This window comes from Sitodiplosis mosellana, unplaced genomic scaffold, assembly GCF_009176505.1.
Source record: "Sitodiplosis mosellana isolate CC-2019 unplaced genomic scaffold, AAFC_SMos_1.0 Smas_scaffold_6197, whole genome shotgun sequence".
NCBI lineage: Eukaryota > Metazoa > Arthropoda > Insecta > Diptera > Cecidomyiidae > Sitodiplosis > Sitodiplosis mosellana.
Genome location: NW_022601438.1, coordinates 7,082,939 through 7,107,633, shown reverse-complemented (window position 1 = coordinate 7,107,633; position 24,695 = coordinate 7,082,939). Strand labels below are relative to the sequence as shown.

The following is a 24,695-nucleotide window of genomic DNA, read 5'->3' as shown; positions in this document are numbered from 1 at the left end:
GTATATTTCTTCGTGATTTTTTTTTTCTGTCGCTATATAGATTGCTATGTAAGTGGTGATCAAAGACCCTCTTTTTGTGTACTCTTATCGTCATCGTCCATGTTATGTCGAATGATGATTAAGCTCTTAAATTTTACTAACCATAGGAGCAACGAATAACGATAATACAAAGAACAGCGCGCGGTCGCCCAGTAACAACAACAAAAAAACATTTATAAGAATCACCAGCCACAGAGATACAGACAACGACGAATAAACCTGAATATATGCATCTCTTCTTCATCGCATGCATGTTCAGTGTTATGATTTTGTGATCGCCAGCCGCTTTTTTCTCTCTCTTCAACTCTCTTCTGATATGTGTGTGCGTTTTCTTTTTCGTTCCGTGGCATTTTGTGCAAAAATGTGTAGCTCTTTCTCGCCGAACATTTTATGGATAATGTAAGAAAATTGGTTTTATTTTCATCGTTTCAGTCGATGTGTGTGTGTGTGTTTTTTTTTTAACGTATTGTCGTTTCTTGTCTTTTCCGACCGAGAGCGGAGATCGGCAAGAGAATTTAAATGAAGTGTTTGCTCCCCTTTTTTCCATTATCACTCGTTTTTGAACTTGTACACATTTTTATGATGATGTTTCACACAGAAGGCAAAATAGAATTTTGTGCGCCGCTTGTTGTTGGTTTTTTTTTTTAACTTCATTCTGATTTTGCATTGTTGTTATCAAAATGTGTACGAAAATTTATTGAGTGTCGCGCGCGCACCTGATTCGTTTACATTTATTGTTATTTTTCGAATGTTTGCCGAGACACAAATCGCCACATGCAATGGCTACGATCTCTTTCATTGGTTATTTCTTTCTTCGTCGGTGTGTAGATGGCTTCGCATTCCAACTTTCAAAAATAATTGTACATGCGATTTGATTTCTGTAAAACATTTATTTCGATTAAGCATTTGCGATGCATCGTCTTTTTTGTGACTGTTGTTATTGTAACTCGTGTATGCCGAGTAAATGTGTTCATTTCTTTGCCACAAAGATCCAAATTGATATCGATGCGCCGTGCGCAAATGACAGCCGAACCGAGAGAGAGAGAGAGAAATAGTGAATAAATGACGTGTCGCTGCAGATCATGATTGAAAAATTGCCACACAATTTCAACATCAACAACAACAACAGCAACAGCAGAAAGAAAAAGTGATGTGCGTCATTCGCATCACAAATGCCACATATATTGATTGATTTGAATTGTCAAAGATGCATGTAACTCCGTAGCCTTGCACCGTGTTCAGCAGCAGCAGCAGCAGCAGCAGATCGAATGATCGCTACGCTCTTTCTTTCTTTTCTGCTAAATGGTTCCTGCATTGCTGTTGCTGTTGCTGTTGTTACTCTTTTTTTTGTGAGTGTCGCATGTTCATTGTTCATTATAGATTGTAGATTGTTGAGCTGTAATGCGTCTATTCGATATTGATCTGTGTTCCACGCATATTTCTTTGGCTTTTATGACGGCACACAGTGATTTATTCAATCATTCCAAGTGAATGGCAGACAACGTGTGTTTGGTATGCGATCCACATTAAAGAAATGACTGCATAGTGCACTGAACGTGCTTCCAAGCACACACACACACACACACACACACACACACACACACACAGAAATCGCGTACATGCAATGGCAATGCAAAAAGCAATACACAATCGGCCAGAAGAAAGAAACAATACAGAAAAAGGTACACGCATGCCACAGAAAAACGAGCCATAAAACCAAGTGTGCTATAGTGTTCAAGTATCCACTCGACATCGATGGAATGAAGCATGGAACAAGTAAAGTGCAGCCAGCAATGCGCAATTACGTATGCAAAATATTTTGTCGATCACATTTCTGACGTTGTTTTTGGTTTGCTGCTGCTGCTGCTCTTGCTTTTTCATGCACAAAAGCAGTTCCGCTTGCAGAATGAGCACCATGAGTGACAATGTGTATGTGAATATTTGTGGCTAGTACGAGGCACGATCAGGGAAATACCCTGAATGAGTGTCGCACAGTGTCAGCGCATGTTGAGACGCGACATTGCCGGTGTCTCTTGCTCATTTTCTAATTACACCACAGTTCGCAATGTGTGTGTGTGTGTGCTTCGTGCCTTTTTTCTCGTTTCGTTTCGTTCATTCTCTCTCTATACACTGATCAGATTCATTCATGATCATGACTCATCGACATGACGAACCCATTCGACGACAACGACGACTGTCGCTGTCATTGTCACTGTCTCTATCGTCGTCGTCGTTCGTTGTCACTTAAGAGATTTCGCGCATTGCCTTTTTATCTCTCCTTCTCTATCTGACTCTAGTGCGCTACATTTTTGATATATATTTTTGTTTATTTATTTGCTATAGTTCTCACGCCTTTTCTTCCTTCATTGATCACAATACATCATAATTGTTTTTTTTTTTCGCTGTGCATTCATTTGTTGGTATTCTATTCTATTCCATTTGTTGTTGTTTTTTCGTCTTTCTTTCTGTATGTTTGCCTCTTTTGTTCGTGTGTAGCCGCTTTGTGTGTGTCGCGTTTTGTGTTGGTTTTGAGTAAACACACGGAATAAAAAAAATAAAATTCCAAATACAAAAACAAAGCAGAAAAATTTGTATATAGCCATTTGCATATCATGCGGAGATTGAACGTACAACCAAGCAACAGACCAATTTGCGATCGTGGAATGCGTGAGAGGATTGTCATTTATTTTCCCATTGCATCCGTTGTGTATATCCTGCGCGCTACACGCTTGTTCAATGTCACCCAACCAATTATTCCATGCATTGGATATTTATAAGTGTCATGCTGCAAATTCTCTGCACCAACTTCACTCGCCTCATCCGTGAGGCAGAGAGATAGTTTCTTTTTTTTCCTTTCGTTTCATTTCGATTTGTGTTTTCTTTTCTTGCTTCGTTACCGTGTACGATTAAGAAAGAGCAACGAAAAAGCCGGTGACAGAGATAAATAGTCATTTTGAAATTCCAAAATCGACGAAGCTGTGAAATCAGCACATTTTAAAATCCAAAATGAAATTAAAAAAAAAATTGTATGACAATCAAAAAAAAAAGTATACTGCCAAGTTTCACGCAACTTTGCAACAGCAATAACGAGTAGAAATCGGTGAAAAGCGAAACAAACCACAGCCATAAAAATAGAACGCATTTCTTTTGTGTACTTCCTCTGCATACACAACTAGATTGTAATGGCACAATTTTTTTTTATTGCTTTTTTATTCGCGAACAATTCGTGAACTCTCTGTGATGTGTGTGTTTCTTTTCCTCGCTATCTGCTTTTTTTCGCTTCATTTTTTTTTCTGTTCCATTTTCCAGTGTTGGCATCAGCCTATGTCGTGTCATGGAAACGACTATCGAATTGAAAAGAAGAGAAAAAAAAGTCGGCAAACACACACAGTGGCAACCATACGAAAAAGAGAGTTAAAAATGCCCATTTATCACGTCTTCAAATGGTCTGGCAAATGTGCGAAAAGCAGCACAAGTTCAACATTCTCGTAAAGCACGGTGACGACGACGACGACGACGACGACGACGACGACGGTGGCGGCGGCGGTTGTGCACTGTGATTCAATCGTATATCGTATCGACGGCTGTTGCAAGTTGAATGGCTGCTGCAATATGGGCCTGCCGGTTGACTCAATTCCGCATATGCAATTGCACGATCCCATTCAGGCTGTGAATTGGCACGCATCTGCATCTAAATGTGTGTACAGCCAAAACACACTGGGTGTATTTCATTTGCGCTATTTATATATCGAGCGTTCTACAATACCAGTGAATGTGTGTCTGCGTGATGAATGAATGACACAATTAAAAATTAATAAAAATCGAAAACAACAACGACCTTGCACGCAGTCATATCGTTGCAGTAGAAAATCAGCCGTTGTCGCCGTTGTCGCCGTCGTCGGCATCGCAGTCACCGTCATTTGAATATGGGTAGATGCGAAATTCCGCGAAATCATGACGACGATGTTTTGTATTCACTATTTTGGTCGGTCGGTCGGTCGTTCGCATGGAATGTTTCCTTGTTTTGTGCCATACGACACACAAAAAAGTTTCTCTCTCTCTCATTCACTCTGTCTCTTTATGTGTGTGTATGTGTTTGTGCATGGTACCAGCAATTGCTTGATTCAAAACACATGACACAAAATGATCATTTGTGCTCTTTCTCTGGTGCCGTTGTCGCCGTTTTGTTGTTTTTGTGGCCGTTGCCGCTGCCGCTGCTTATGAATGAACATGTGATCACTGTTGCTAACAGATGAAATGTTGCGCGTAAATTTCGGTCCAAGGCTGGGAGAGAAGAAAAAAGTCGAACCAAATGAAATCATTTGAACAAATCAATTTACTTTCATTACGATTCATTGTGTACGCATTCTTGATTCACATGATGAAATGTTGATCTCTTGATCCAAATGATGAGATCATCGATTTTGGGCGGATTTGAAGAAAGAAAGAAACAACGGTGTTTCTTTCCCGTGCGTTTATGAATCGCCGATTTTGAGAAAATCCAAAAATGAAATTTTTGATAAATGTTTCAATGAAACCAACACCACCACACATTTGAAGTGGATTGTGAAAAATATTTATGGAAGTTTCCCCTTTCCTGCAGAAAGAAAAAGAAGAGAAACAACAACCTAGCAGCCATACAGATCTCATTCAAAAATGCGATGGAAATAAAAAATATCAAATCCGTTCCGGAAGAATTCACCATAATGCGTATGATCTCAAAGAATGGATATCTTCAGAAAGGAAAAAAAAACGCACACACATTTTAAGGATATGCTTTATAATAGTTTCCGAAAAAATCGGTCGATATCCGTGCTGTTGGGTGCGGAAATAAAAACCAAGTATTGAATATCATCATCATCTTGTTTTTTTTTTCTCTCTCGATTCCACTTCGATTAGTTAACACCCAGTGCACACACAAAGTACAGCAGCTAGCAACATTGGCGGTGCTTCGGCATGTGCACAGTGTGCGGTGTATCATTTCACATTCATGCAATAAATTGCATCACGTAGAAACAGGCGCTTCAACGCGCCCCGGAAAAAAAAACGTGCACACACACACACGAATGAACCAGCCAACGAACGAATGAAAGAAACAAACAAAACATAAAATACTTGTTCTATTTAATGCGAGCATTTCGTGAGTGAGTAGTTCTTTTTTTTCTCGTCGTCTTCTCTGCACTCAAATTCCCTGAAGTATTACCGAAAGAGAGAAAAAAAATCCAGCCAAAAATGAGGCAGAGAAAATAGATGAAAAAACAAGTAATAATAATAATATTCCAGCAGTGAAACAAGTGAAAGGAAATGTTTGTCACTTTTGGTGAAAAAATTTCCGTTTTTTTTTAGAAGCAAACAAAATTATTGAGTTCGATACGAAACAAAGTGTTTCATTTTTCTAATTTTTTTTCTTCTGCTGTTTTGTTTTGTTGTTTGACTTGGCAAATATTCACACAAACACCGGGTATTTGCATTGAGGTACCGTAATTGAAACGCGTTTGCAATGTGGTCGAGTGTGAGAGTGGCCGTTAGCTCGAGCTGCTCGTTGGGCGCATTCAGTCTTGCTCAGGCGCACGCGCGCGCGTGAACTCAAAAAACAACGGATTATGAACTCTGCACACACGTTCAAAGAGCGATTTGTTTCTGTTGTTGTTTCTAATTCTTTTTTTTTCTGCACAGAGAACGTGCATTCAGCTAGATGCGACCGAATTTGAATAAATTCACTTTGTTGTCATCATATTCGATATCGGCAACATTGTACAAACACACACACACACACAAAAGATCGACATTCCATTGTGCGTCATGGTTATGTAAATATCAATAAAATGAACAAAATATGACTCGTCTCTTGATTATAACATATAGATATGTATATTATAATGTGTGTGAATTTTTGTTTTGTCTTCCGATCTGAGAGTGTACAATGTACGTGTATGTACATCATCATGACGAATGGCAAAGTTGAAGTCTCTTTCTCCCATAGTTCTCATCGCTTTGGCTCTGTTTTTCATATTTGTTTTTTTGGTTTTGTTTTTATCTTTGATGGTCTTTTCTCTATATCGTTTCAGTTGTGTCTCTGTTTTTTTTTTCTTCATTTTTACTCAGTTTCTGTTTGGTTTTCGATTCAATGTGCTCTATTTGATCGTCATTTGGAATTGTTTGCTCGTGGATTATTTCGGCGGTATTTGTTGTCTTTTCGGCGTGTAACGTAGAGTCGCAGATCGTCGCAACGTAAAAAGTTAAGCTAATTAAATACAATGGCAAAATGTAGCGTAATACACTTCGTTCGCTTGCTCTCGCTCATTTGCCGATAATTGGACCGATGATCAAATTGTGTGCGCTCAATTTCCTGTGTGTTATGTAGACATAACATACGTATTTCATTGTTTTGTGACTACAATTCACCCAATGGAATGGTCTATTTGCTCAATTTTTATCTATTCCGCGTGTTTGGTCCCTGAAAAAACAAAAACAAAACAACAACACACATTCCATAACCGCCGAAAAATATCTCTCGCACTCTCGCTTGTCTCCTTTATTTTCGTTTTTTTTTTCTCTCCACAATGTGCCTTTCGTGAGTTGATCGCGCGCGGGCTCGGAATTTTTCGTTTACAATTCCGTTAGGCTCTTAATTTTCAAGCATCCGAATCGACCTACCGATGTACACGCACACTTGAACGAACGAACGAGATGGAAACAGAGAAGTAGCTATAGAGATAGTGCCACCGTCAAGCGCATAATATACTTACAATGAGCATATAATAAGTGCATGTGAAAACGACATGAAAGACACTATCAACCCGTAATATAAATATATCAGAAATAATAAAATAATGTGGAATAAATTGTGTTTTTTTTGCGCTCTCTTCTCTTTTCTGTATTAAACGTGCTGATGCATTGTGTTGCGACGAGTGCGCTGTTTTGTATATGTTGCTGTTGTTATTATTTTTTCTTTCATTCGTCGCTTTTCTCCTCTCGTCTTTTTCGTTTGCATACTATTTGCTCCGTGTGTATTTTCAATTGAACGAGAAAAAAAACACCACATAGACAAACAGGTTGTTCTTTTGGTTCAAACATTTGCTAGTACCAAACCGTGGTTTGCAATGTTGCCATGGAAAAAAACACTCACCGCGAAGAAAACGTAAGTTCGCGACAGAGCGAGAAAAGTTGAGACACAAAGAGAGAGAGAGAGAGAGAGAGAGAGGAGGGGGAGAGAGAAAGAGCCTGTATGTGCAGCTTACAATCAAGCAACGAGTGAAACATAAGCGACACACACTCGGGAACGATTTTCAAACGGGCAGATTAACTATAGTTTAATCGGGAGATAGAGAGCACACAAGCATGTTGTTGAAATGATCCAACTTCGCTTCATTCTGATTCTGAAGAGACATCGAGCAATATTTAAAAAATAAAAAAAACAAAAATAAAGCGGAGAGAGAGAGAGAGAGAGAGAAACTATATTTTCAAAACGACGAAGAAAAAAAAGCATATAGGAGAAAAACAATTGCAAGAATCTCACGCTCAGACAATCGCACCATACACACATTCATTTTTTTTTCTCTCTTCGAGTGAGAAGAATAATAATAATAAGAAGAAGAAGAAGAAGAGGAAGAAATGTCTACATACATAAAAACAAATGAACAACTACGAATTCCTTTCACCTAGACTAAAATATTTAAAAAATAAATAAAAAAAATATATACATGTGGGGAGCAAGCGCGACCTGTGCGCGGAGGTAGCGCGCGCACGCGCGCGAAAGAGACGGAAATGAAAAGAAAAATATTGTATGAAATAAGAAAAATGTTGTATGGATATTGTATATTATAGAGTCGATCGTATGAACCGATGTAACGTGTATACACACACAAACATCAACTCCAACACTTTGTGGCTCAAGCCAAACGACGAGACCGAGAAAGAGAGAGAGAGAGAGAGAGAGTGCTTCCATCGTTTGTTTTGTTTTCCTGTTTGTTTTATTGTTTGCTTTTTGAATTTCTTGCATTAATTTCTTTTTCCACATTGCTCTTTTTTTTCTCTCTGTCGCACCATTTCACTATCTTTGTCTGGTTAGGCTGGTTGGGCGAATGATCATGCGCGCAAACGTTACATGTTAGATCGCTCTCGCTTTGTGGTATTTTCATTTTGTGGTCGAGTCATCGACGCTCTTTCTCTCTTCTCCTATCTCACTCACTCGCTCGCTCACTCTCTCGATCGATCGATGTGACTCGGTTTTCCTCTCGTGCATGTTGCTAATGATGACAGCTTGCGCAAGACGCAATTCCAAAATGAACACGCTGCTATTGCGATATCTGGCCAATTCAATTTGGTCTTGCGGTGGTTCCCGCACACACACACACACACACACATTCCCTGTTCACCATGCGATCTCTTCGTCGTTTTGTGTGCTGTGAGCCGGTCAGAGCACTGTTTATCGTTATATTTTCATTTTCACTAATTATTTTGTTTTGGCCAAATGCAACACCTACTCCCTCGCCATCGACATTCTCTCTTCCATTGTTGACTGGCTGGCCAGGTGACTGGCTGGCTGGCTGCTTGGTTGCTGTGCTAACAACATTCGCATATAATCTCAAAGACATCAAGAGAAGCGAGAGAGGGAGACCGAGAAAATAAAAGTAACAACAAGAAAAGCGCCGCTTCAACTCTTTTGCGCGCGCGCAAACCCGTTCACACATTCATTCTCTCCCCGAGCACCGAAACTTTTTTAAATGCATAGCATAATATTAATTATGCTCTTTTATCTGCAAAATGGATTGTGTATTCGAGTATACGAGTGTATGAGCATATTTCTCTCTCTCTCTCTCTCTCTCTCTCTCTCTCTCTCCCTTTTTGCGAAAACAAAAGCCAAATGCCAAATAAATTCGCATTAGCGTGTTGAAAAAGTCCCGTATTTCATAGTTAACACGGGTAAAATGGAAACAGCAGCAGCAGCATTAGCAGCAGCAATTCACAAAAATTCCAATCACACATCGTTGAATAGAATGAATGGCATCCTTTGTGTGGTAACGGTGACGCAGCTCTGCATACTTTTCCAACTCGAGCGCGCTCTCTCGTGAGAAATGAATTTCGACGAACGATGCAAAACCACTCGAAAAATGTGGCCATTGTTGCAGGTTTCGATTAGATGCGAAAAACAACGAGCAGCAATGTAATCGCAAGCCTTGCTCTGCATACGGTTCTCACTCTCTCTCTCTCTCTCTCTCTCTCTCTCTCTCTCTCTCTCTCTCTCTCTCTCTCTCGCATTTCGAATGCGATGGACACGAAACGAACACACACATGTCTATGCTAATTTGTTTATTAATTGTTTATTTAGTGCAGTTTGATTTGAGCGTGGCGGCGAGACAACGAAGAAACAAAAAGAAATGAAGAAAAAAAATTCGAAAAGAAACGAAACGATGGCAAAGTGATTTTTGACCCCCCATTTGTATTGTTTCAACGTTGGCCAAAAAGGCCAATGTGCACGAGACCAACAAACATTTAGCCCATATTAACGCACAAGCTTGTACTTATTAAATTTCAGCGTCCAATTACACATTTTTCTCATATACACTGGTTTCATGGCTTGAGTTTTGTTTCAGCATTTTGCTACAATCTTATTTTTCTTCATGCTTTGTCGGTGCGTTCCATTTTTTGATCATTTTCTCTCTCGGTGTGTGTGTGTGTGTTGTGCATGTTTCTGATTTTTTTTTTATTATTTCACATTAATTCACTCCAATTTTTCACATTTCGAATTGTTTTTCACCTTTTTGAAGAAAAAAAAAAGAAGAAAAAAAAAGAAATAATACCACCGTTTGTTTCTTCTCTCTTTATTAATAAATACCTTGGCGGATTGTGTTCTAGTCTCGCAGTTTGTTGTTCGGGTTCGGGCATGTTCGAAGCAAGTACCTTCGATAATTCATTCCATTGCAGCCGAGTTTCTTTTGTTGTGTCTTTCAAATCGAAATGTGAAAAGCCTCGCGGTTCACTTGCTGCTGTTTGTTGTGAGTGATATGAGCACATTTTAGCACGTGAATTGCTACGGGTTTGTGTGTTCGTTTCGTTTCGTTTCGTTTCATTATTTTTTCTTGATGCAACCGTATGTGTAGAATTTCAAGTGAAAAACCAATATCATTAGCAGGGCTTAAAATTGTGCACACATTCTCAAATGTACCACAAAGAATGGTCGTCGTCGTCATCATCAACGATGGCAACGAAAAAGAATGAACAAAAATCGTGGAATGAAGATAGATACACTCAAAAAATAAAAATAAAAACATAATGCCGTACATCGCGTGCCATGAAAATATACCAAATGCAAATAAGAAATTGGGTAATGTGACTTCTGTATGGTGTATGTAGCTGTGTCTCCCTCTGAATGACCAAAGTCGCATGCTTTTTTTTCCGCGCGCACAACACTATAATCGTGCAACATAAAATCCTACCTTTAAATACCAACATTCATCCATTTAATTCGTCATACTGATGTAATTGCAATGCGCGTTTGTTGTATTTTGTATATTCTACTACTGTTGCTACTGCTCTGCTCTGCTCTGCTCAGTTTGGCGACTACTCTTTATTTTTTTTCCGCACACACAAAACAAACAAAATGTTTGCCGAGTATTTAGTTCAAAGTCTTTAATTCTTTTCATTGGTCTCATTTCGTATGGTTGTAATTGACATTGTGCGTGTGTACTTTGCTGCTTTTCTAGCGAATTTTCTATCCAACAGAATGAAAAAAAGAGTGAACAAACGACGAAACATGATATTGAATTGAATAAGAAGACCGAAAACATCACCGTATATCATTTTACGTTGAAAATGGAATTTAAGTAGCGGCGGCAGCGACCGGTGCCAATGTGACCGCTCTCTACAAAACAACAATCGAAGATATTCAACCTTTCTTTTGTTTTCTAAGATGAAGTCCTTCGTGTCCACACGGTGCTGCATAGAAAAAAAAACAGTCTCATGTAACCGTCCATTATCTAATGCCATTCACGTACACACTCTGAATGCGTTACATCGATGTGCAGCGCACAACCACGTTTGCTGCATTCATTTAGCTAATTAATTTAATTGTAACACCAACATCTTGACTTAACTTAAACAAATACCAAACATTATCATATAATTTTCTATATATTTTTTTCATTAAATTTTAAATGAGAAAATTTAATAGATTATATAATTAAGTGTTCTTCACTTACACTTGAAATAATTTTTTTTTAAAGCCCATTTAACTAAACGCGTTTTGTTTTTCTCTTCAAAATTACAGATGAGCGGTAAGCGATCACGCAGTTTCAAGTGTGCCGTTCATCATCGAGATCGCGAAGTTTGCTCTGAGAACGATTTTCATATTATAAACGAGTACCAACCACTATTTCAAAGGTAAGTGGCATTAAAAATCAGTTTCGCTTTTTTATTTCCGCAATTGTTGTTGTTTTTCTCCCACTGTTACATGTTGTTGCATGGCATCGTTCTCGCTTGCATTTTAAGATGACGACGACAAAGTGTTAAAAATTAGCCAGACCGAGCATAAATTCATTTCACATAATCAACCTTTGTAAATGAACATTAAGTGAAGCGAGAGAGAGAGAGAGAGAGAGAGAGAGAGAGAGCGAGCGACAAAAGCGAAAGAAATAATATCGTGAATGTAAAGTAGTTGCGTTGTAAATTGTTAATAAACACAATATTTTTTTATTCCGTTCATTCGGTCGTTTGTTCAACAATTCGGTTGTTCAAGGCGTAACGGTACATTTAACTGATGGTGTTAGAGCCTTGACGGCAGCCCCGGCCAAAAATGGTTGCATGGAACTTGATGCGATTTTTTCTTTCTTTCGTTTTTTTTTTTCATACAAAACATATGAACTGCTTATCTTCAACGGGCGCGCATTTGGTTTTGTGTCCAAAATACATTCCACGCAATAATAATAATAATAATATAAAACAAACGAATGAACTAACGAACGAAAAAAAAAGTTTTAAAGAAGAAAAAAAAACACTGTACGGTGGAAAACGTCGAGCTAATAATATAATTATCGCACACCATCCACACGGTGCACTCATTAAATGAATTATAACCGTGCATGTAACATTGTATTTATGTTCCATGATATGTTTCAATTTATGTGAAATCGTCGACACCGAAAACACAGAATTTTTTAGCCGAGTGTGGTGCTCGGGCAAGCATTTTGTGGCAAGCGCAGCAACAACCAGGCAGTAGGCACACTACTAGTAGTAAATAGAAAGCATATTGTGCACAACAATTTTTCTTTATCTTTGGTAGTTGGCCGTTGGTTTGAAAAATTGCCTTTCTTTACCCATCAATTTTTTAATTGTAAATTTATTTATTTTTTTTTTCTCTGTTCTTGTGCTTCTTTTCGAAAAATGTTCCTATAGAATGGTTCACGTAATTGCAATGGAAGTGCTACCGGAGGAACGAGACCGGAAATATTATGCAGACAGTTATTCATGTTGTCCGCCACCGCTGTTCATACTGCTGATCACTATAATCGAGGTAAGATTCTAATCAAGAATCGCATCATCTTTTTGTTTTATATTCAATTCAATACAGTTTTCGAGCGACGGCGGTTGCCGTAAGGCAATACGTAATTTTTGTCATTTCAATTTGGATTCGCGCTCGAATATTGGTTGAATTATTTCTTTAGATATTTTGAAAAAATGTTATCCAAAGAGAAGAAGTAGATATTTACGCATTTTGATCAAAAAGATTGTCTAATTTGATTGTCTAATGAAATCGAAATGTGAAATTTCCGAAAATGAAACAATAGAAAATAAAATGATGATGAACAACAAACGAATGGCCTGAAAGAGAGAGAGAGAGAGAGAGAGAGAGAGAGAGAGCAATACACACTGCCGATAATTAAATGTTTTGAAAATGTTGCCTCATCGCAATAACGCACGAACGCAACGTTTTAAGGATGGGCCACGTAAATCGATTAATTAGCCGAGGAAACATAACAACCGATTATACCAACTCAAACATATCCACATACACAGCAACGAATCGACAATTTCCAGCGAATTTCTTTCTATTTTTTTTTTGTCGTGAGTGTGTTTTTGCAGCGGAAATGCGTGGTTGATGTCGACGATGACGACGACGGCGGCGTTTTGAACGAACGTACGATGAGACTATCTTAATAAGTCTGATATGCTTTATGCATGCAAACTAAAAAAAACAAATCGGCAACTCGACTAATGCACCGAGCTTACAACGCGTGCGATCATTGTGCATTAACACTTAAGATTCGTTTCGGAATTGAAACAACGCGATGAAATGTAAAATTGCGGCTGATTGCTTAATATCCGACTTGAAAACTGATTACATCGCATCGCATGATTAATTGTTTGGATGAATTGTGCACATTTTTTTTAGTGAACAAACCGAAATACGCGCCGCTCACTTCTAGCTGCGAATGATGATTGTGTGCAAGCTCAAGTGTCAAAGAACACTTAATTAATTCGTTGAGTCTTTACTTGCTGCGCGCAAACATCTTCTTCGTCTCTTTCTCTGTCGTTTTTTCCCATTTGCTTTTGTTCACCTCCGATACGAGCAGCACATTTGAAGTACTAAACAAAGAAATACGCATTTCCTTTCTCACAAAAGAGCGCAAGTGCGCAAAAAAGGAAACAATTAATACAATAGACCATGGCCGGTCTGCATGTAAATCGACATTCTTTCAATTAAATTGGCTTGCCTCCCCCTGTTTAGAATGTCATTGCACATCAACACCTTAATGTCAATCGCTCGTTCTGCCCATTCAACTGAATCCTTGCGCATTTTTATTCACCTTCTTTGAACATATTTTATTATAATTTATTTCTGCTTCTTTTTCCCATTCTGGTTCGTCTCTTCCTTCGTTTGCTCGCCCAACTTCGTCTAATATTTCATGCATTCTTTGTTTTGAAAAGAACGCAAGAGAGTAGAAAAAAAACCACTTTTAATACATTCAATAATTCAAATCGAAAAAGTATGTTGAACAAAATTGTTGTTTTTTTTTTTCACGTGGTCAAGTTTTGTGTCTGTGCATTTGTTTGTTTCCTGCCCGTTTTTCATTCATCATTCAATTCGGTTAATTCTTCGAAGGTGTGTATACTTCGATGCAAAATGTGTAATGACGATGTTGTTTGAGCGCGTGCGCGGAAAAGCACTATTTGCATTAGTGAATCACAAATAAAAACACAACCGCGATCGAGAGAGAGAGCTGAGTGAAGGAAAAAAAAACACGTCAACAACCGGCTAACGCATTTTTTTTCTAGGAATTGCATTGAAAACATGCATACAATGTTGTTGATATATCAATAAAGCGAAGCCAAAGTACACAATTATCGAATCGATGCGACGACGAAAATTCAAATGAGAATGAGACTGTCATGAATCGTGTGGCACACGAAAATGACGAGAAATTATTGTGTGGCGCTAAGAGATGGCCCAAATAAATACACACGCAGGGAGAGAGAGAGGAGGAGAGAAATGACAAAAATGCATATCAATTTGCTTCGATAAAAGCGACATTGTCGTTCATATTCTTAGCACCACAAAGACTTCATCATCGAATCCAAAATTGCCCCGTGCATTAACATAACATTTTCCAACGGAATGCGGCCTCTTGATGATGATGATGATGATGGTGTACAGCTATGATACACAAGCGTACGTGCACATTTTCGAGAATGATGAGCCAAACGAACGAACGAACGTGGTGTTTTTTTCTGTTTTTGGCCAATTTTCGGTGAGCACATGTGCACAAGCACACACCGACAGAGAGAACGCGAATGGGCTGATAGTTTTTCCATTCCATTTTTGTTGCTACCTATTAAACAAAATCGACCTGTAATTATCCGAATAAAAGTTGATGCACACACCGGCTCACCAACCAAAAAGAAAGAATTATAAAAAAAGCCAAGCATTAACAAACGATCTCGACGTGAGCTCGCACCAAGAGCGCGTGTGTTCATTATTTTCATCATCGTTGTCGATTTTTCCCTCTTGTTTCTCTCTCTCTCTCTCTCTCTCTCTCTCTCTCTCTCTCTCTCTCTCTAACTCAGTTCATTCTGCCGAATCGGAACTGCAACACATGAAAAGTGCGATGAAAACGCACCGCAAAACAACATTTTACGTCTTTTTTGGTCGGATTAATTGAGACGAAACGAGATAGATGAATAGAGAAAAGACACGAAATGTGAGTTGTGTTTGTGCCGCCAAATAAAATCATATCATCTTTTCGGCCACGAAGCGTAATAATTTTTATGGGTTTTTCGTTGTTGTTGTTTCTTCTGGGTGCCAAAATGAGCCAACAACCGAAAGCGATCAGCGGCACGAGTGAATGTATATTTTATGATACAGTTTCTCATCTCAAGTTTCTTTTTTTTACTTCGTTGGCTTTTTTTCTCTTTGGATATACATTTTCGTTATCACATTTATTGGTTGAAACAACGCTATTTGGCACTTGCGACAAAGCTCTAGAAACGCCATCATCGTTTCGGTGCAATATGCTTGTTTAGTCTTTTTTTATCTTAAGTGGTCTTACCGAAACGGTTCTGGTTTATTAATAAGAATTCTTTTTTTCGTTCGTTCGTTCCGTTTGCTTCTTCCGACAGTTGGGATTTTTTGCATACTATTCGCTGATGTCAGGACAACTTGAACCGGCCGGTCCCATTCCGATCGATTCGTTATTCATCTATCGGCCCGACAAACGGCAGGAATTATGGCGTTTCGGTACCTATATGGTTTTACATGCCGGGTAAGTTACACATGGATAACAATGAAAGAAAAAGAAAGAAAATAAGCGAGTCTTTAAAGCGTAACACATTCTTTTGTACAACATTAATCGATGGTGTCAGTTGCATTTTGCATGTTCATTTGTTTCCCTCACTATTCGTCGTCCAACCGTTTCACACCACAACTAATGATATTTGTTCACGTTCGATTTGAAAAATTGTGTGAAAATTGAGAGCGCGCGCGCACGCACACGCACACACAGTGCAAAGATAGAGAGGGAAAAAAATGACTAATTTCCATTTCGAATGCATTTAAAAACGAAGAAAAAAACTTGAAGTGAAAAAAAAATGACTGACTGACTACCAGAGAATTGTATTGTTGTATGATAAATTTGTTCGGCATTGTTTTAATCGACTTCGTTTTTTTTTTGTAAACCAAAACCAAATATTAATTTTTCTGTTTCGTTTTTTTTTCTTTTCTTTTCGACTTTAATTTCGGTTCCAGATGGTTTCATTTGGCTTTCAATCTAATTGTACAACTTCTGGTGGGCTTACCATTAGAAATGGTACATGGTTCAACGCGCATCGGTTGCGTCTATTTGGCCGGTGTATTAGCTGGTTCGATGGGCACCAGCGTATTCGATCCGGAAGTGTATTTAGTTGGTGCCAGTGGTGGTGTGTACGCTCTTCTGGCCGCACATTTAGCTAATGTCATGCTGAACTACAACAATATGCACTATGGCATCATTCGAATTGTCGGCATTTTTCTTTTCGGTAAGTAAACATATATCGTGCATACGATGCGAAAATAATATGCGAACAAGGAAGAAAAAAAATTCGAGAGAATAACTAGTGCGCGTTCTCATTTCTGCTTCACTAGAATTTCGCTTGAATGGAAGAAAAAAAATATATCGATCAATTGACCCTTTTTTTTCTTCATTCAACTTCATTTCTCTCTCTCTCTCTCTCTCTCTCTCTCTCTCTCTCTCATACATACTACATACGCAATTCTAATCAATGTTTTTTTTCTTCTCTTCTTCTATTGTGTATTTTCCTAAATTATAGCGTCATGTGATGTGGGTTTTGCCATCTATACACGGTATGCAATCGAACCGACAACCGCGCCGTCCATTTCCTACATTGCACATTTAACGGGTGCACTGGCCGGCCTCACCATTGGTCTGCTCGTTCTCAAAAGTTTCGAACAAAAACTACACGAACAACTCATTTGGTGGATTGCGCTGGGCGTTTATTCGGCATGCACAATATTTGCCATCGTCTACAATCTACTCAACACAATCACCGCACAGAAATTTGAAGAAAACGAGGAAGTCTTTAAAAAACAGTTATTCGGCGATTTTGGCATATGAAAATGAAAACAATGGTCAGAACTGTGAATGAACAGCGAAACATGGAGCAAGAAATGGAGAGAAGAAAGAGAGAAAAAAATTGGAAAGACGGAAAGAGAGAAAACAACAGCAACAACAACATCATACACTCATATTTATGGCATATTCATTCTCATCGTGTGCATGAGACCATTGAAAATGTGCACAATCGTTGTTACCGATATAAATTGCTGCTGTTGGTTGTTACGGTGATGGTGGTGGTGGCGGTGGCAGAGACAGAGGCAACGGCAGCCAGTTCCAGTGCACGCCGCACAAATCAATCATTCCGTGCAAATATCTTTTTGGATCAAAACGATAATATAATATATCATTATTAAATTACGTTTTTTTCCTCTCTCTCCTCTGGTTCATTCCCATTCGAAAGATGGAACACCGCCCTGAGAATGAAATAGGTTTTTTTTTTTAATTAACAATGTTTTATTAAATCAAAGGCTCTCGGAAATTTGTGCCTAGAACGTCAAAGCAATTGACATTTCAATGCTTTTAAGTCAGTAGAACGTCAATGCTGCTAATGACATTGACGTTTTAGGCAAAAGCAACATATGCGATTCCCGAGAGCATTTATAATTTAGTTTAATTTATTAACTTATTGTTTTTTTTTTGGTCGAATACGCTCCCCGTGCAAAGCGCACGAGCAACAAGCAAAACAGACACAAAAAACTACTATTATTTAATTTACGAAATGATTTATGAATGATGCAAAAAAAAAAGAGAAAGAAGTTCAGAAAAAGTTACGAAAGAGTGAGAAAAAGAAGAAGAGGATGGAGAAGGGAAAAAAAGCATAGTGCATGGTGCATGAGGAGCCAATTTTGTATATAGTTAAATTGAAATCAATGGAGTGAAAAGTGAAAATATGTGGAGAGAACAAAAAAAAAACAGCGGAGAAGAAAAGAATAAACTGTAGAAAAACGAAACAACTTACTAAATGCATACACATCAAATGATTGGATGTAGACAGTCGTACATCAAGAGAGTAGCATGAAAGCTCGATAATACCAAAGCTATCAAGTGAAACGAAAAATAGAAAAAAACTCAAGATGAAGAAGTAAAAAAAAACACACTCGAGAAATAAATCAAGAAAAAATAACTAATTTTATTGAATAGGTGTAGAAAGATGAAATAATGAGAAATAATTAAATTGCATTAAGACTTTAACGTTTGAATCGTTAATTGTGCGCGTGCATTTATGCTTTTTCATCATCGTCGCCGTCATCTTTCATCGATTGCACGCCATTTATCATCGAAGCGGTGGTTGTGTTGCTTGAAGTGTGCAACATTTCAAAAAATTTGCCAAATCTAATAACAGCAGCGGCAGCATCGATTGATACGGACGGCTGACAAATGATAAAACAACAACAACCAATTAATTTTTTTCTTTCCATTGAGTGAAAAGAAAAATTGCCCAAATATACATATGTTGCATGCATCACACACACACACACAGTTCCACAGCCGGTTATCGTATACTGTATTATTTCTTCTTTTTTATGTCATTGTACAGTCATTCTCATCATCAACAGCAAACGATCTTATGTATGCGCGCGTGCGCGCGTGCGCTCTTGCAATTTAATCCACACCAAACCAAACCAAATTGCTTGGTTGAGCTGCACAAATCCATTTTGATGATTATAATCACTGTGCATGAACTAAATCCAATCCATAGACTGATTAAACATTAACATACATAATAAAAGTTATAGTTAGAAACAGAAAGAAAGAAAATAAAAACCAATTTACAATGAATTAGCCTCATACAATGTCAAAATGAATTCGAAACTAAAGCAACCGAAATAAAATAGTACATTAAAAATGAAATAAAAACAACAGGAAAAAAAAACATTGCCGAAACGTACGTTAATGAAATAAAGAAGAAAAAAACACGTATCTGCAACATAGCAATAGAATGTAAACGAAAAAGCATTAATTTATATGTCATAAACTCTAATTTTACCAATGAAATTCTCTAAGTCTAAGCTGGCCTAAGCTAAAAACAAACACAACACAAATTATTCAATACCTTCTTTTTCAAAGCGCTCGCAAATTTGGTTTCTTTCTCTCTTTTTTTCAAGAAATAAAAAATTTGGTAATGAAAATGCGAGTCTTTTTGCATGATAGAAATTTTACCCTTCTTTGTGCTTGCCTCGCATTTTGAAGCATTTAGATTTTTTTTTTCTTAGAAAAAAATGGGGAAAGAAATTATTATTCGTTTGCAATTGATTCCAATGCAGAGAGCGACCAAAAGCTAGTCACTATATACTTCAAGATAAAATAAAATTTAGAAAAAAAAACCACATGAGTTTTTTTTTTAAGGAATTATCATTAAGCATCGATTTTGTTCCAATTCGTACATTTTAAGTAATCTATCACATCACCCTTGTAAAATTTGTGTAAAAATTATTTCTTTGTGGATCAAATTTAGATTTTAATTCGTTTGGTTTTTAGAATTTACAAGAAAAAATAAAAGAACTAATTGGTTTTGTGTGTGGCACCGTTTGAAGTGTGAATAGAAGCGAGTGAACGGTTTTATTCCCCTTTTCGAATCGAGGCTACAAACATTGTTTGCTTTCTCGGTTTGTCCAATTTTTTCTTGTTTGTTTCACTAGATTTTTTCTTTTTTGAAAGCATACTTAATTCTCACCTGCACATCTTATTCAAATCGATTAGTAGATGCATCAAGTGAATATCAGCTTTAAAGCTATCACACAGCCACACACACACAAACGAACACAATTTAATGTATAAATTCGTATATGTACATGTAGAGCACAAAACAAGTCTTATTTAATTACAACACACCTGAAAAACAACAACAACAAAACAAAACCGATGGACAAATAAAAATACAATGATTTTTTTAAAAATAAAAAAACAAAATTGACGTTTTAATTTCGTGTGTAATTTGTTTTATTCAAAGAGGCGTTATACCTGGCATTCAGGCTTGATTTTTGTTTTGTTTTGCGAACATTTTCCTATTTCCAAAATTTGAATTTAAAATGTTTTCTCTCAATGATCGATTTGTTTTATTTAACTATCATCGCTAATGTGTCATGACGAATCGTGTTCGGTGTCGTCGTTTATTCGTTTAACAACCGTGCGAACTTTATCGATGAGTCCCTTCATTGTACCATATTTACCAGTTGCTTCGGGTAGATTTTCAAAATCGATGACATCGCTCACGCCGACCGACCACATTTCGCCACCTGGTAGTCGAGTAAACGGTGACACTTGTTTGATGAGCGGCGTTCCAGAGACAGATTCACGCGAATGACCGGTCGTCGATGGTACTGGAGTATTCAAAATCGCTACACTTTCTGTCGTTTCAATGAATTCCGCAGTGGTTTCGGCTATTGACACTTCGGTCACGAATTCATCACCAGTTGGACTTTCGGGACTATCTGTTTCAACAGTATTATTTTGATTGGAATTTGATTCGATTGTCTCATTGGATTTCTCTTGTGTGGCTTCATTGGATTCTGGCTGGGGCGTTTCGTTATCGTCGTTTTGTTGCTGGTTATTTTGGTCGGATGGCAATGAATTTGAATCAGATGAATTCGCATCTTCCAGCGCTTTTCGCAACTCTTCTTGCCTGCGTTCCAATTCGAGCAGCGAAGCTTCGTCAGCTACAGTATTTGAGTTGCTTTCATCCAACACGGGCCGTGGTTGCGGAAATAGCATCGGTGTATTTTCACTGTCACTTGCTTCAATATCCATATCGTCACCTTTTACATTGTCTATCGCTGGCGTCTCGTTAACATCAAGCTTTAGACGCTTTCGCTTGTAAGTTTTTGTCAAATTATTTTGCAACGATTGAATCAAACCTTCTTTGCTGTGCTCAAAGATCATCGGAGGCACTCGGTAATAATCGCCATCCTGAATCGGGGAAAAAGAAATATTTTAAGATTTTGATCATGTTTTCACCGTTGATGATCGATTTTTTTTTTTTTTTTTTCTTCTTCTCGAAAATCGAATAATTTAAATTGCCGGACCAAAATTGAGTTTTCTCCAAAATTTTCGAAATATAAACAACAAATTCAACTCAATACGGAAACTCTGTGCCAAAAAATCGATCTTTAACAAGTTTTTTTTTGTAAAACCAGAAAAAATCGAAAACTCCCTTACATCAATCAAATTCGATGGAATGGCTGCATTGAAACCGGGATACTCAATGAATTTGGATGCATCATATTCGACTTTGTCGACCTCTCCATCTTCGTCATCCTTTTTGTCATCACTGCTTGTATCCTGACACAGAAAAAAAAATGTATCGTTAGAATTGATCACATTAAAAAATGGAACTTGCTGCGCTCACCTCAGAATGGAACAGTGATAGTCCAGAGTGGTTGATTTTAGCTTCTTCCAGCCAGCCTAGTGGATATCCATACAATCGCATTTTATAAATGAACAGCGGCAGTTCACGCGACCTCAAACCGAGTGCCTGGCGTAAATTATCGCTCAATTGACCCGGCACCAAATGACTGTACTTCTGTTCAGCTTCCAAATGATATCGTTCCGTTCTAGTCTTTTGTATGAATGACTGTTTGGCACGGCTAATTGCCGCCGAATCACGTTTCTCTTTGCAATCTTTCATAGTGTGATCACCGCCACAATTCCAACAGTTGCCCATCTTCGGTTTGCCACCATCATCTGCTTCAGCATCATTCGATGTGGCTTCTTCTTCGTGCATTTCAAGTTGGCTTGAGTTGTAATCGGGGACTTCGGATTCGTTTGCATTTTCTGTGGGCAGTGTATCAACCATGAACATACTCTCCTCATTGTCATCTGAGATCTCGTTGATTTTAACGCAGTTTTCGCTTTTTTCAACAATCAAATTGGCGCGCTTCTGTAGTGAAAACAATGCATCACGTATACATTGGCCAATCACCTGATGCAATTCATCGAATGTGCTACTATCGCGAAAAACCAGTCGCACCAAACAGTCATTTTCGGTATTGGTTTCACTGTGACTCCCGTTGACTTGATGACTAGAATTTTCCGAAGCATTCATATTCACATCATCGTCGGCAACGGTATCATTGCCGTTGGTTATCACTTCTTCAACTTGGTCATTTTGAACGGGCGCAGTTATTGCTTCACTTTGTATTTCCATGATTCATTCGGTGCTTTGATGGATTTATTTTTTTTTTTTTTTGGACAATTCCGTATTCGGTTTTGTATGTGTTCAATCAATTTTTTTTGAATCGCTTGGTTGGTAACATCGATGCACTCCTCTTGTTGTTTGTGTGGCAAATTTCCACTCAACCAATTTACACTCTACACAATTTTGACAATTCAATGACGAATTTCAATAAAAATGCTATGGCAATGTAAACAAAATTCGGAATTTTGTATTATCATCCACAAATGTATGACTAAAATAACTGCAACACAATTCTAGTTTGCTGTAATGATGGTTTGCGTTTCGACAGCAGTTTGTTTGACAGCACATCTGTCAAGTGGATGCGGACTTGTGCCATGGATAACGTGAGTTTCACGTGATTTAGTACACACGGTTTATTTGTACTAAAACAATGAAACTTCGCACATGAAGCTTTTTCAAACAAGTTCCACTTGCGCAAGTTGTTGGAAACTTTACAAACTTTTCGATTGATTCGGCAAAAGTCTCATTTTATGAGCTATTTTAACGTTTTTTTTTTTATTAACATTTATTTCTTGTGATAGAGCTATTTCAAATGGCAAATGAAACTTTCAGTTGATCAATATTTTGCTGGATCGATTCTAGTCAGAAATGATGCGAACAATTGCTTATTTAAAACCATTGAGGAAAACGCGTTTGATTTCGATTTTCGACCAACAGAAGCATTGATTACAATTATTGATGAATTTTTTTCTTTGCGAATTGAAGATCACAGAAAAAACATTAAAATAATTATGGACAAATTTTTCTCTTCATAAAATGTTATATTTTCCCCATTTTGATCCATTTTAGTACAATCACGATGATTGAATCACCATGAATCGATTCATTTAATTCCCGTCAAAGTATTGGTCTTTTTGTTTAAAAAAAAAAAGAAGAAAAAGCTGGAAATCCCATTCGAAAATGTTGCAATTTTGTCAAAGAATCCAAGTGATTCGGAGCAACGTTGGCTCAAAAGATCTTTGTTGATTCGAATCAACCGAATGATTAAGTGTTATATTTACTTACTTGGGTCATTTTTGTTTGTTAATATAAAATGCGTTCCTAATTTGTGGTGAACGATTTTGATATTTATTATTTATCAATTGAAACGGGAGCATTAAACCTGGGTACGAAAAAGAGGTTCATTCACTCGTTTGCAGTTTTTTGGTTGAAAAATAAAAAGGTGATATGCATTATAAATAAGTGAATAAATATGTACATTCTAATTAAATTATGCGCTGTTTAGGTGTTGACTTAAAAAAAAATCGTTTTCATTGCTGATGAAATTTGAAATATATTTATATTGTTTGTGGTTGCTTGCTTAAAAAATCAAAATTGGTTCGCCCGTTCAGAGAAAGTTGGACAAAGAGCAATGGAACGGGCTGAGCGTGTGCGCGTGCGGCGTGTGCGTACTTCGCTTGTTCACTGCACATTTATGTGATATTAATATTGTTTCAACGATCATCATTCAGGCAAAGCAAGTCAAGCAACGTTCTAGTTTAACAATTAGACAGATAGTCCGAATGTGTGTGTGTGTGTTGTTTCGCATTACACGACCATATTTGCCATTCGGTTTACGAAAAAAAAATTTATTCGCATTTAATTTTCTTTCATTCCATTCATTTTCGTTCATTCCATTAAAAGTATTTAAAATTTACTTATGGCCGTTTTTTCGCCGATAATCCACTTTTACTTCTTATGATAACACAATTTTTAATTCAGTTGTCATTTTTGTTTGTTTCTTTCCTCTACTTCTTCTAAACTTACTCTCGATCTTTGTATGTGTGTGTGCGAGATAGAGTGTAGGGGGGTCTCTACATGTCCAGCACTTACATGCACGCATGAACTATTGTGTGTACTTTCGTCGCATTTTTTTCTCTTTCTTGTTTTAATTTTGTTTTTTTTTTTTCATTTTCTACTTTGTTGGAAGCGCGTGAGTCCGCATCAATAGCGGCCTCAACGAAAATGAACAAGCCAAGTTGAATATATGAAGAAGAAGTTAAAAAAAACACACATATTCAATTGAATTGAAATGTACTTAACTTGCACTAAAACGTGATTTGTTTATTGTACTGTCAGGGCAGGTCTTTGTTAATGGAATGCCGTTGGTTTTTTTCTCACTTTTTCGATTTTTTTTTCATTCTTCGTGTGATGATCATTTACAGTTGATGAAAAATTAAACATTGAATTGATGGATGCAAGCAAATTTTCTGCACGGTACGATTTTCGATTCGTTTGACAAAAAAAAAATGACGACGAAGGGGAAGAATAAACAGCGGCCATGAACACTTACAGAGTTAATAGAAAACAAATTTCAATTCAACTTCACAGCCTACACACAGGTACATACTATGTGCTGTTATAACCGAGAGCAA

General features: G+C 37.5%; 2 protein-coding genes across 5 annotated transcripts in view; one reads left to right on the top strand and one right to left on the bottom strand.

The window, feature by feature from the left end:
* The window catches only part of LOC129577385 (protein rhomboid), a 67,068-nt gene extending 47,525 nt beyond the window's left edge, over positions 1 to 19,543 (top strand). For all 4 annotated transcript variants that reach the window (XM_055464315.1, XM_055464316.1, XM_055464319.1 and 1 more), the window contains 5 exons: positions 11,309 to 11,421; positions 12,433 to 12,550; positions 15,655 to 15,797; positions 16,280 to 16,548; positions 16,840 to 19,543. In XM_055464315.1, the coding sequence (XP_055320290.1) occupies positions 11,309 to 11,421; positions 12,433 to 12,550; positions 15,655 to 15,797; positions 16,280 to 16,548; positions 16,840 to 17,144 (948 nt within the window). In that variant the 3' untranslated portion in view covers positions 17,145 to 19,543. The remainder of the gene's footprint in view (positions 1 to 11,308; positions 11,422 to 12,432; positions 12,551 to 15,654; positions 15,798 to 16,279; positions 16,549 to 16,839) is intronic.
* Positions 19,544 to 20,057: 514 nt separating this feature from the next.
* LOC129577384 (zinc finger CCHC domain-containing protein 8 homolog) lies at positions 20,058 to 22,642 on the bottom strand. The gene is made up of 3 exons (XM_055464314.1): positions 21,493 to 22,642; positions 21,303 to 21,425; positions 20,058 to 21,053 (listed from the first exon to the last, which is right to left on the bottom strand). The coding sequence occupies exons 1-3, from the start codon at positions 22,288 to 22,290 to the stop codon at positions 20,229 to 20,231; spliced, it is 1,746 nt and encodes a 581-aa protein (XP_055320289.1). The 5' UTR covers positions 22,291 to 22,642; the 3' UTR covers positions 20,058 to 20,228.
* Positions 22,643 to 24,695: the final 2,053 nt, after the last annotated feature.